Below are 11,799 nucleotides of genomic sequence, written 5' to 3' on the forward strand. Positions count from 1 at the left end.
CTGTAATCCCAGCACTTTGGGAGGCCGAGACGGGCGGATCACGAGGTCAGGAGATTGAGACCATCCTGGCTAACACAGTGAAACCCCGTCTCTACTACAAATACAAATATTAGCCGGGCGTGGTGGCGGCGCCTGTAGTCCCAGCTACTCGGGAGGCTGAGACAGGAGAATCACTTGAACTCGGGAGGCGGAGCTTGCAGTGAGCCGAAATCACGCCACAGCACTCCAGCCTGGGCGACAGAGCGAGACTCCGTCTGAAAAAAAAAAAAAAAAAAAAGACCAGCTGGTTGTCAATTTTAGTCATTAAGGAGGATTTCCAAGACAAAAACCCCAATTCCGCTACTTCCCTAGGAATGGGGCCCCGTTCAAGACTGCCGTCTACCCTCCTGAAAACAGGAACTAAAATTCGAACTCCCCTTCCCTGTTGGATGTGAGCTCGGACTCCAGAAGTTACCAGCCTTCCATTGTCATGGAGGCAAGTAAAACTCCAGAAAATGATTCACACAGCAAAATAAACTTCAGATCTCCACCAAATTCTGAGAGGTCGGGAATTGTGTGGGGAGCTCTGAGGCCTCCGTAAATCGTCCTATTGGTCTGAGCCATAAGGAGAGCTTTAGCTGGTACCAGGCACCAATAGGAAATCTGTCAAAGGTGAGGGGCACCGCCATTCAGAAGCCCTTCGTGGTTACCAAGGTGCGAATCCAGAAGTATCTGAGACACGTCTCAACCAATTTAGAAGGTTTATTTTGCCAAGGTTAAGGCCGTGCCCGGGACAGGGCCTCGGAGGTCCTGACGACACGTGCCCGAGGTGGTGTGGGTACAGCTTGCTTTCGTACTTTTTTTTTTTTTTTTGAGACGGAGGCTCGCTGTGTCGCCCAGGCTGGAGTCCAGTGGCGTGATCTCCATTCACTACAAGCTCCACCTCCTGGGTTCACACCATTCTCCTGCCTCAGCCTCCCAAGTAGCTGGGACTACCATGCCCAGCTAATTTTTGTATTTTTAGTAAAGACAGGATTTCACTGTGTTGGCCAGGATGGTCTCGATCTCTCGACCTTGTGATCCTCCTGCGTTGGCCTCCCAAAGTGCTGGGATTACAGGGGTGAGCCACTGCGCCCTGCCTTACACTTTAGGGATATGAGACATCAATCAATACATGTAAGATTCACATTGGTTCCATCTGGAAGGGTGGAACAACTCGAACGGGGGCTTCCAGGTCATAAGTAGATTTAAAATTTTTCTGGGCCAGGTGCAGCGGCTCACACCTGTAATCCCAGCACTTTGGGAGGCCGAGGTAGGCGGATCACTTGAGCCCAGGAGTTCAAGATCAGCCTGGGCAACATGAGACCCTATCTCTACAAAAAATACAAAAATTATCAGGGTGTGGTGGCACGTGCCTGTGACCCCAGCTACTGGAGAGGCTGAGGCAGAAGAATCGTTTGAACCTAGAAGGCAGAGGCTGCAGTGAGCCGAGGTCACACCACTGCACTCCAGCCTGGGCGACAGAGCAAAACTCTGTCTCGGGAAAAAAAAAAAATCTGATTGGCAGTTGGTGGAAAGAGTTATTATCAGTAGAAGGGAATGTCTGATTACAATATGGGGTTATGGAGATGAAGGTTTTATCACAGATGAAGCCACCAGGTCACAGGCCTCAGAGAGAAGCAACTATAAATGCTTCTCGTCCGACTCAAGGTCTGAGGCGATGCTGGTGCTGGTCAGCTGTGCCTGAATTCCAACAGGGAGGACGCACGAGGCGCGTCCTACCCCCTTCCCATCATGGCTGAGCTAGTTTTTCAGGTTAACTTTGGAATGCCCGTGGCTGAGACCAGGGGTCCATTCAGACAGTTCAGGGCTTATCATTTTATTTTTGGTTTATGAGGGAGCCTAGAAGGCAGCCCACACACACCTCACTCCTCCCAGTGGGGGACACCGGCCAGACCCCAGGCTCCACCCTCCCACCCTCAGCACCCACCCAGGCTAGCAGCTGGGGGCACCTTAGTGCCTGTCCTGTGGGGGCTCCACCAGACAGTGCAACTGATGCCCAGGGCTGAGGGGCCTCTGCCTGGGGGGTTCTTCACCTGCCTGGGTACAGGACCCCAGAAGGACCCCAGGCCACTCCTGGCCTGCCCACGCCCACAGGAATCCTGACCTTGGGCTGCCTGTCTGTTGCACCAGAACCCTCGCAGGGCTGACTCAGAGTGACCCTGAGTGGGGGATGCTCACCCCAGGGGAAGAAACTGGGCTCTGGGGTAGGAGGTCCTGGCTGGGGTCCCACAGATGCCAGGCGCCTGCCATCTCCAGGGCGGCGCTGGCATGGGAGATGACACCGCTCCCTCATTACCTGTGGCCTGGCTACCTTAGTGGCCCAAAGGGGTGAGCTCCCAGCCTTGCTCGGTAAATGGGGCCTGGCCATCCTTCCTGGGAAAGGGCAGAGGCATGGGGCCAAAGGGAGCCAGGGATGCCTGCCCGTCCCTTCTCTCATTCAGGCTCACGTGATCATGGTGCAGTGACCACAGGACCCCCACATGCCAGGAACTGGGTTCGCTCCACCCTACCCCCTGCACCGGGCCAGCGAGGGGATGACCAGAAGTGGGGAGGACCATTAGGCTTCACCAGCACTGGACATGTGCTCTGCGGCCACCCCCTCTGCCTCCTCTCTGGCCCAATACAGGGGTGTGGGACGGGTGACTGAACCTCAGCCCTTCAAGGCCTTCTCCAGGGGATGGGAGGAGAGCGTCGCCGGGAGCTGCGCGATCCAGCTGAGATGTGCTTGGACTCAGGCCCTGCAGGGCTTGGGTCACTGAAGGTGTGCCCTGCCCCCCGCCAGGGCTCCCCCTCCCACAGGAAGCCGGGGGCCGTGCTCCCTGTAAGCTGCCCTTTGGCTGGACCAGGCCCCTCTGGCCGGACTTGGGCTCTCTCCCTCTCTGCACCAAGGCCGGGCTCTCTGCCAGGCCACTCCCAGGGACACAGGGAGGCGCAGGCCTGCTTCCAGCCACAATCGCTAACAAGCACCTAGGACCTTGCCCCTGGCTGCCAAGTAGCCCCCGGGCCATGTGTGCCCTGTCTCCTCGGCAGGTGTGCCCACAAAGCTGCCCAGATGTGGTGGGGGAGATGCCCCAGGCCTGTGCTGTGTCCGGGGGCCCTGCCGCTGGCCTGTGGGGTCTCCATGACATCAGCTCCCCCTGCCACGAGCTTGCAGAGGCGCCCCAGCTCCATGTAGCACTCGAGGAAATCAGCGCAGAGAGGTTGAGTAACTCAGGAAGGCCACACAACCAGTGACGAAGCTGTGATTCTCACGGGCCTGGGTGACTCCAGCACGACTTCCCTCTCCGGGACGTCACTGGTGGCAGCTGCTTCCTTCCAGAGCCTGCAGGAGGTGACCTCATCCTCCTCAGAGCCATGGCTCTGCTGCTGGACCGTGTGGGGCTGGGCTCCCCCAGCCAGCCAGGGACCACTTGGGGCAGGATGTCAGGAACACGGAGCCCACCCTTCCAACCTGGGCCCGGCTGCGTCTGGTCATCTGGGATGGTGAGGCCACCTGGATATCTAGGGTCCCACAGTAGACAGGGGTGGGGTGGTCCGGGGGGACGGGGACACCTGCTTTCCACACACAACCACACTGGGGCTGAAGATGCCAGCCTGGGAGACTGTGATCTGGACCCTGACAGTAGCATGTGGTCTTAGCATGTGCGAGGTCTTAGCATGTGTGTGGTTTTAGCGTGTGCGAGCTCTTAGCATGTGCACGGTCTTAGCATGTGTGTGGACTTAGTGTGTGCGAGGTCTTAGTGTGTGTGTGGTTTTAGCATGTGTGAGGTCTTAGCGTGTGCACAGTCTTAGCGTGTGTGTGGTCTTAGCATGTGTGAGGTCTTAGCGTGTGCATGGTCTTAGCATGTGTGAGGTCTTAGCATGTGTGAGGTCTTAGCGTGTGCACGGTCTTAGCATGTGTGAGGTCTTAGCATGTGTGTGGTCTTAGTGTGTTGTGAGTCACTTTCTTTTTTTTTTTTGAGACGGAGTCTCACTCTGCCATTCTCCCGCCTCAGCCTCCTGAGTAGCTGGGACTACAGGCGCTGCCATCACGCCCGGCTCATTTTTTGTATTTTTAGTAGAGATGGGGTTTCACCGTGTTAGCCGGGATGGTCTGGATCTCCTGCCCTAATGATCCACCCTCCTCGGCCTCCCAAAGTGCTGGGATTACAGGCGTGAGCCACTGCGCCCAGCCGTCGTGAGTCACTTTCATGTGTACCAGCATCTTGATGTGTGTGGTGTGAGTGTGGACTGAAAACATGCTGCGCCCTTAGCATGTGACACGTCATATTAGCGTGTGATGCGTCATCTTAGTGTGTGGTGTGGTTGGTGGCGGCTGTAGTGTCCAGCAGGGAGGGTGAGCCCCTGTGCCCGCTCAGGGGAGCAGGTGCCGTCTCCACACCGGGCCCTTGGTGGTTCCCACATTAGCACCTGTCCCAGTGGCTGGGCCTCTGGTCCCGAGAGACACTGGATCTGGGAGCCGAGGTCCCCACCCAGTGTCTGTCAGCCACACACTCTTGTGGTCAGAGCTGCAGGGAAGGGAGGGAGTCCTGGGAGCCCACAACAGCCCCGGATCTGAGTTCCAGGAGCCAGCAGAGAAAGATGGGGCTTCCGGGCCGGGCGTGGTGGCTCAAGCCTATAATCCCAGCACTTTGGGAGGCTGAGGTGAGCGGATCACCTGAGGTTGGAGGTTCAAGACCAGCCTGACCAGCATGGATAAACCCCATCTCTACTAAAAATACAAAATTAGCCGGGCATGGTGGCACATGCCTATAATCCCAGCTACTGAGCAGGCTGGAGCAGGAGAATTGCTTGAACCTGGGAGATGGAGGTTGCAATGAGTCGAGATCACGCCACTGCACTCTAGCCTGGGCAACAAGAGTGAGACTCCATCTCAAAAAAAAGAGAGAGAGAGAGAGGGAGGGAGAGGGAGGGAGAGGAGGGGGGAGGGAGGGAGGGAGGGAGGGGGAGAGAGAGAGACAGAGAGAAAGAGAGAAAGAAAGAGAAAGAAAGAAAGAAAAGAAAGAAGGAAAAAGAAAGAAAGAGAGAGAGAGACAGAGAGAGAAAGAAAAAAGAAAGAAAGAAAAGAAGGAAAAAGAAAGAAAGAGAGAAAGAGAGAGAGAGGGAGAGGGGGAGGGAGGGAGGGAGAGAGAGACAGAAAGAGAGAAAGAAAGAGAAAGAAAGAAAGAAAAGGAAAAAGAAAGAGACAGAGAAAGAGAAAGAAAAAAGAAAGAAAAGAAAGAGAAAGAAAGAAAGAAAGAAAAGAAAGAAGGAAAAAGAAAGAAAGAGAGAGAGAGAAAGAAAGAAAGAGAGAGAAAGAAAGAAAGAGAGAGAGAGAGAGAAAGAAAGGCTTCCAAGGGGGTCTCAGCCCAACACTGCCCTCCCCCTCCCTACAGAGGCTACAGCCCCTCACGCTCAGCCAGGGTCAGGACCTCGGTCCTCCCCTGCAGGGCTCGGGATGGGAAAGGCCTGCAGAGGGATGGGCATCTCTGTCCCCCAGGAATTCCCCTTCTGGGTCCGGGGCAGGTGTGACCGCCCTGGCTGGGCCCTCCCTCGCCTGCAGCATGGCCCCACGCCCAGCCGGCCTGTTTTAAATAGGAGGCCACAGGCTCCATCCTGCTTCAGAGCTGCCAGCTGCTCCCGCGATGGCTGAGCGCCTAAGCGTGAATGGGAGAATGGAAGCAGCCGCACAGGGGGGGTCCCACCTCCAGGTACGGTGGGGGGTTGGGGTGAGGGGGGTTGTGGTGGGGAGTTGGGGTGAGGGGGCCCTGCCTCGAGGTACCGTGGGGGGGTTGGGGTGGGTGTGGGGGGCTCCCACAAGGTACCAGGGGCTGGGTTGGGGGGTCTCCTTCCGATGCCTGGCCCTGTGTGCCATCAGGAACGGTATTGCATCGTGGCGATGGGGCAGGTCATCCCTGAGTGCCTCCTTACCCTGGAAAGGGCTGTGTCCCATTGGGGGTACATAGCGTGTGCTGGAGAGACCCTGGAAGAACACTGCAGACACTGCGCGTCCAGGCGCCGCGCACCCCATGGGTTGCTCACACGTGAACACATGTGTTGGCCACATGACACAGCACAGAGGCAGGTGGGGTGGAGGGGCCAGCGTCGTCCTGTCTCACACACACGCACGCACGTGCACATGCAGGGTGGGGTCTGGCTCCTCTCTGACTGGGGGTCCAGGCCCTGCCTCATCTGAGAAGCCCTGGGGGCCCTGACTGGCCCTCCAGACCCCAGTCCAGAGCTCCCGCTTCTCCTGGCCTGGCAGCCCCCGCTATGGGGGATGGCGCTGCCCTGTCTATGCGCCAGGTGGAGATGAGGAGTGGGGACTGGAGTCAGACTTTCCGAGCCTCTTAGCCTCCCTGCTCAGAACGGCCGGGGGGACGCAGAGTGAGCAGAGCCATGTGCCCGCTGGTGGAGCTCCTGGCCAGGCTGCCTGGAGGCCTGTGGGGGCCACACACCCGAGGGCAGCCACCTCCACCCAGTGTCCGCAGGCCCCGAAGCTTCTGGCTCGTTCTAGCACCTCCCCAGAGTACTCAGTGCAGGCCTGGGCAGTGGGACAGGGCTGAAGCCTCACAGACCCAGACCAAGACGGACAGTGTGAAAATCCTGAAGGAGTCGTCGTGGTGTGAATCCGCACGTCTGCGGCCCCTCCAAGCTGGCTGCGGGAGCTGGGCCTATCCCAGGACCCCAGAGCCTCCAGCACAGGACTGGCCAGGCAGTGGCTAGGTTTCCTGGGGCCCTCGTGTCTCCACAGCCCGCCTCGGCATTCAGCTCAGTGGGGCCACCCTGGGCCACAGTGCTGAGCAGAGTCCAGGCCAGACGCTTCCCGGACTTGGCTGGACGGGCCTGGCACAGTCAGTCCTCAGCAGGCCACACTGGGGGCTGGGGCGGGTGCAGCCATCAGGGGCAAGAAGGGCAAGTCTTCCCCAGGGCCCCAGACCCCCATGCTGGGCCCATGGACACGCTACAGTCCTTGCCTTTTTGGTGGATCACCTGGGCCTGTGGCTCCCCAGAGGCCACCTGTAGGGACGGCAGCACAGACCCACTCAGCGCAACCCTGCCTGCAAACAGGGCCAGGCAGGGCCTGGACACTCTGTTCTCTGAGTCCTGCTGCCCCAGCAGCTCAAACTCAAACTCAGCTCCTACACTAACACGTGCCAGGGCGGGTGTATCTGGGGAGAAGAGCGCAGCGTGGGAGCACCCTGCGAGGGGCTTGTCCGAGCAACCAAGCAGGCAGGGCGGGGCACGGGTGGCTGAGGGACACGACAGGCCAGGGTGGGGAGGCCTGAGTGGCTGCAGGCTGGGCCCTGCTGAGGCCGCTTTTACACGCAGGATGCAGCCCAGATGCCCCCCAGGCTGGGGCCACCATCAGCACCACCGCTGCCGCCCAAGGAGGGGCACCAGGAGGGGCTGGTGGAGCTGCCCGCCTCGTTCCGGGAGCTGCTCACCTTCTTCTGCACCAACGCCACCATCCACGGTACCATCCGCCTGGTCTGCTCCAGCAGGAACCGCCTCAAGACGACATCCTGGGGGCTGCTGTTCCTGGGAGCCCTGGTCACACTCTGCTGGCAGCTGGGGCACCTCTTGGAACATCACTGGCACCGCCCGGTCCTCATGGCCATCTCTGTACACTCAGAGCGCAAGCTGCTCCCGCTGGTCACCCTGTGTGACGGGAACCCACGCCGGTGAGGGCCAGGGCTGTCGGCGGGAGGGGTGGCCGCCCCAGCTCCTTGCCCCTGTGACCGTCCCTGACCAAAGCCCCACTGGCCCCTGTAGCCGAGGAGGGGGCTCGGTGTGGTCAGTGCCACCCTGGAGGGACACCGGGCCTCGGGAGCCTGGGAGGAGAGGTGGGGGAGGGTGGAGCGTTCCAGAAGGAGGGAAGATGGGAGGGGCTGTGAGCAGGCCGGACTCTGGGGCCGACCTCCAATTCCAGTTCCGGGTCCAGCTCACCCCGCTGGGCATCCTGAGTGGGGGAGGCACTGCTGTCCCGACAGCATACACTGGGATGCTGGAGCCAATGTGGGGCCCCGGGCCGGTGACTCTGACTCCAGGGCCCTGCTTCCCAGGCCGAGTCTGGTCCTCCGCCATCTGGAGCTGCTGGACGAGTTTGCCAGGGAGAACATTGACTCCCTGTACAAGGTCAACTTCAGCAAAGGCAGAGATGCGCTCTCCGCTGCCGTCCCCCGCCGCGAGCCCCGCTTCCACCTGGACCGGGAGATCCGTCTACAGAGGCTGAGCCACTCGGGCAGCCGGGGCAGAGTGGGGTTCAGACTGGTGAGTGTCCCAGCCAGGGCCTGTGGCCATCAGGGCCTCGAGTGGGGAGCGGGGCCCGGACTGCTGCTGGCCACAGAGCTGACCCTCCCTCCCCTCCCCCAGTGCAACAGCACGGGCGGCGACTGCTTCTACCGCAGCTACGCGTCCGGTGTGGCGGCCGTGCAGGACTGGTACCGCTTCCACTATGTGGACATCCTAGCCCTGTTGCCCGAGGTGTGGGAGGACAGCCACGGGCGCCAGGACGGCCACTTCGTCCTCTCCTGCAGTTACGACGGCATGGACTGCCAGGCCCGGTGAGTGCCACTCCCTCCGTCCCGCCCCCCAGAGCATGGCCACACCCCTGGGGTTCCTCGGGTTGAATGCTGGGAGCCGCCCAAGGCTGGCCACGGCCCCTCAGACCAGTGTGATGGATGCAGTTGGCCAACATTCAGGGTCTGAGCTCGACGTCTCATACCAGGCAGTTCCGGACCTTCCATCACCCCACCTATGGCAGCTGCTATACGGTTGATGGCGTCTGGACAGCTCAGCGCCCTGGCATCACCCACGGTGAGTGCCAGCCCCTGGCCGGTGTGGGGGCAGCGGTGTAGGTCAGGTGGCCTCACACCGGCTCTCGGCCTCCCAGGAGTCGGCCTCGTCCTCAGGGTTGAGCAGCAGCCTCACCTCCCTCTGCTGTCCACGAGGGCCGGCGTCAAGGTCATGGTTCATGGCCGTAACCACACGCCCTTCCTGGGGTACCACAGCTTCAGTGTCCGGCCAGGGACGGAGGCCACCATCAGCATCCGAGAGGTGAGCCGGTCTCTGCAACCCACCTCCGGCCCGGGCCTCCTGCCCAACCTGGGCTTTGGGGGGTGGGGGCAGGGCCCCTGGAACTGAAGCGTCCCCTCCTAGGATGAGGTGCACCGGCTCGGGAGGCCCTACAGCCACTGCACGTCAGGCGGGGAGGGCGTGGAGGTGGAGCTTCTACACAACACCTCCTACACCAGGCAGGTGAGGCTGGGCTGGGGGGTGCGAGGGGGATGAGGCTGGGCTGACGGGGGGCACGGGGGGAATGGGGCAGGGGTCTGGGAGGGTACCGGAGGGCCTGGGAAAGGGGCAGTCCCCATGGAGGCCCCCACTCCGTCCCCTGTGTACCTACTCCATCCCCCATGTCCCCGCTCTGTCCCTCTGTCCCTCGTGTCCCAGCTCCGTCCCGCGTATACCCACTCGGTCCCCCATCCCCCATGTCCCCACTCCATTCCCCGTGTCCCAGCTCTGTCCCCCATGTCCCCACTCCATCCCCTGTATCCCCACTCTGTCCCCCCGTCTCCATCCCCCATGTCCCCACTCCGTCCCCTGTGTCCCCACTCTGTCCCCCGTGTCTCCATCCCCCATGTCCCCACTCCAACTCCCATCCCCCATGTCCCCACTCTGTTCCCCGTGTCCCAGCTCTGTCCCCCGTGTCCCCGCTCCGTCCCCCGTGTCCCCACTCCGTCCCCCGTGTCCCTGCTCTGTCCCCCATGTCCCCATTCCATCCCCCATGTCCCCAGGCCTGCCTGGTGTCCTGCTTCCAGCAGCTGATGGTGGAGACCTGCTCCTGTGGCTACTACCTCTACCCGCTGCCGACGGGGGCTGAGCACTGCAGCTCTGCCCGGCACCCTGCCTGGGGTGAGTCCTGCCCACTGCCTCCCACTCTGCCAGCCATGAGCCGGGGGTCATGGCAAGCCTCACACATGCCCCTGACCCCTCCCCCAGGACATTGCTTCTACCGCCTCTACCAGGACCTGGAGACCCACCGGCTCCCCTGTACCTCCCGCTGCCCCAGGCCCTGCAGGTGAGACGGGGTGTTGGGGTCAGGGCCAGGGGTCATTGCCCGGAGCAGCTGGCAGGTGACGCCCCGGCTGTCTCTTCCAGGGAGTCTGCATTCAAGCTCTCCTCTGGGACCTCCAGGTGGCCTTCCGCCAAGTCAGCTGTGAGTCCCCAAAGGGGTGGGGTGGGGGTGTGGACAGCCAGGCAGACCCCACAGGACCCACGGAGCCCACCCAAGACAAGGGCAGGGCCGGGGCTGACCCAGCCTGTGCCCTGTGGTCTCTGCCCCCACACCCACCCATGGTACCCGGGATGGCTGGGGGCATGGGGGAGCCGTGGCCACAGCAAACCTTCCCGGCTCCCAGCAGGGCTGGACTCTGGCTGCGCTTGGTGAACAGGGGCTGCCAGGTCAGAGCCACAGACAGAGGTGAGTGCACCCTCACCCTCCAGAGGGGCATCCCAGCCCCTCTCCCCTTACAGCTCCCCTCCCCATCATGAAGGTCTGGGCCAGCACCCTCATGCCTCTATCCTGCTCCAGGAGCAACCTGGCCAAAATCAACATTGTCTACCAGGAGCTCAACTACCGCTCGGTGGAGGAGGCGCCCGTGTACTCGGTGAGCTTCGGCCCCCAGCCTGGGCTAGGGTGGGGGCGGGGCCCGTGGCTGGCCCCGCACAGAAGGGCCACGGGGCCCAGGCCCGCCCCTCATGCCCCACCCCACCCTCAGGTGCCGCAGCTGCTCTCAGCCATGGGCAGCCTCTGCAGCCTGTGGTTTGGGGCCTCCGTCCTCTCCCTCCTGGAGCTCCTGGAGCTGCTGCTTGACGCTTTGGCCCTCACCCTGTTGCTGGGCGGACGCCGGCTCCGCAGGGTGTGGTTGTCCCGGCCCAGAGCCAGCCCTGCCTCAGGGGCATCCAACATCAAGCCAGAGGCCAGTCACATGCCCACGCCTGCAGGTGCGACGTCAGACAACCTGGGGCCCGGCGGGCCTCATCTCCCACAGATGATGCTTCCAGGGGCTCTGGAGAGAGTCTCAGCTGAAGAGAGTTGGGCTGGGCCCCGGCCCCGTGAGACTCTGGACACCTGAACCAGGCCTGCCAGGGCTGTGTGATCTCTCGGCCTGGTCCTTGGAGCTGTGGCAGCAGCAAGCTCCCCAGCGGCCCAGGGTGGGCCCGACCAGCGGCTGCAGGGCCTTCCCAGGTCATCCAGTGGCCGAGGAAGCAGCACGCGCGGCCGTGGGGAGGCAGGGCGCTGGGCATGTCAGCGCCTCTGGTCAACCACCCACCCTGCCTGGGGCGGGTCTGAAGGAGGCCCAGGGCGGAGGGGGCTTCCTGAGTGCACACGAGTGCAGCTGGAGGTGCTGACACGCGGTGATGTGCCCATGCTCCGTGTCTGTCTCTGCACGTCCACACGTCTGATGCACCTATGTGCGTGTGTCAATCGTTGCTGCCTCAGCTGGGGGGAGGCAGAAGGCAAGGCGGGGCCCCCACGCCCACACGGGCTGCTCTGAAATAAAGCTGTGGACTCCACCTGGTGGCCAGTGTGTGCCTGTGCGCCCCTCCAGCCACCCGTCCCGGGTGAGCTGAAACCCTGACTGCACCTGGCGCCTCCCTGGGCACAGGGCCCAGGACAGGACCAGCCCCAGCCTAGCCTTGCCGGTTCGCGTCCAATGACCCCTGGCCCTGACCCCAACACCCCTCTTCCCACCAGGGGACTCAATCTAG

The 11,799-nt window shown here is 61.8% G+C and overlaps 1 protein-coding gene across 1 annotated transcript; it reads left to right on the forward strand.

The window, feature by feature from the left end:
- The first annotated feature begins 3,249 nt into the window (after positions 1 to 3,249).
- SCNN1D (sodium channel epithelial 1 delta subunit) lies at positions 3,250 to 11,250 on the forward strand. Its single transcript, XM_025386478.1, has 14 exons — positions 3,250 to 3,373; positions 5,623 to 5,732; positions 7,354 to 7,706; positions 8,088 to 8,295; positions 8,398 to 8,588; positions 8,753 to 8,841; positions 8,918 to 9,081; positions 9,184 to 9,282; positions 9,822 to 9,939; positions 10,027 to 10,105; positions 10,186 to 10,243; positions 10,449 to 10,507; positions 10,619 to 10,694; positions 10,806 to 11,250. Exons 2-14 carry the CDS (start codon positions 5,667 to 5,669, stop codon positions 11,160 to 11,162), a joined length of 1,917 nt encoding a protein of 638 aa, XP_025242263.1. The 5' UTR covers positions 3,250 to 3,373; positions 5,623 to 5,666; the 3' UTR covers positions 11,163 to 11,250.
- The last annotated feature ends 549 nt before the right edge of the window (positions 11,251 to 11,799 follow it).

This window comes from Theropithecus gelada, chromosome 1, assembly GCF_003255815.1.
Source record: "Theropithecus gelada isolate Dixy chromosome 1, Tgel_1.0, whole genome shotgun sequence".
In the NCBI taxonomy this organism is placed as follows: Eukaryota; Metazoa; Chordata; class Mammalia; order Primates; family Cercopithecidae; genus Theropithecus; species Theropithecus gelada.

Bases quoted from the DNA above. Each gene is read 5' to 3' on its own strand.
- SCNN1D (XM_025386478.1), top strand. From the start codon at position 5,667: ATGGCTGAGCGCCTAAGCGTGAATGGGAGAATGGAAGCAGCCGCACAG. The intron at 7,707-8,087 runs GTGAGGGCCAGG...CCTGCTTCCCAG, and splicing joins TGTGACGGGAACCCACGCCG to GCCGAGTCTGGTCCTCCGCC. The intron at 8,296-8,397 runs GTGAGTGTCCCA...CCCCTCCCCCAG, and splicing joins GCAGAGTGGGGTTCAGACTG to TGCAACAGCACGGGCGGCGA.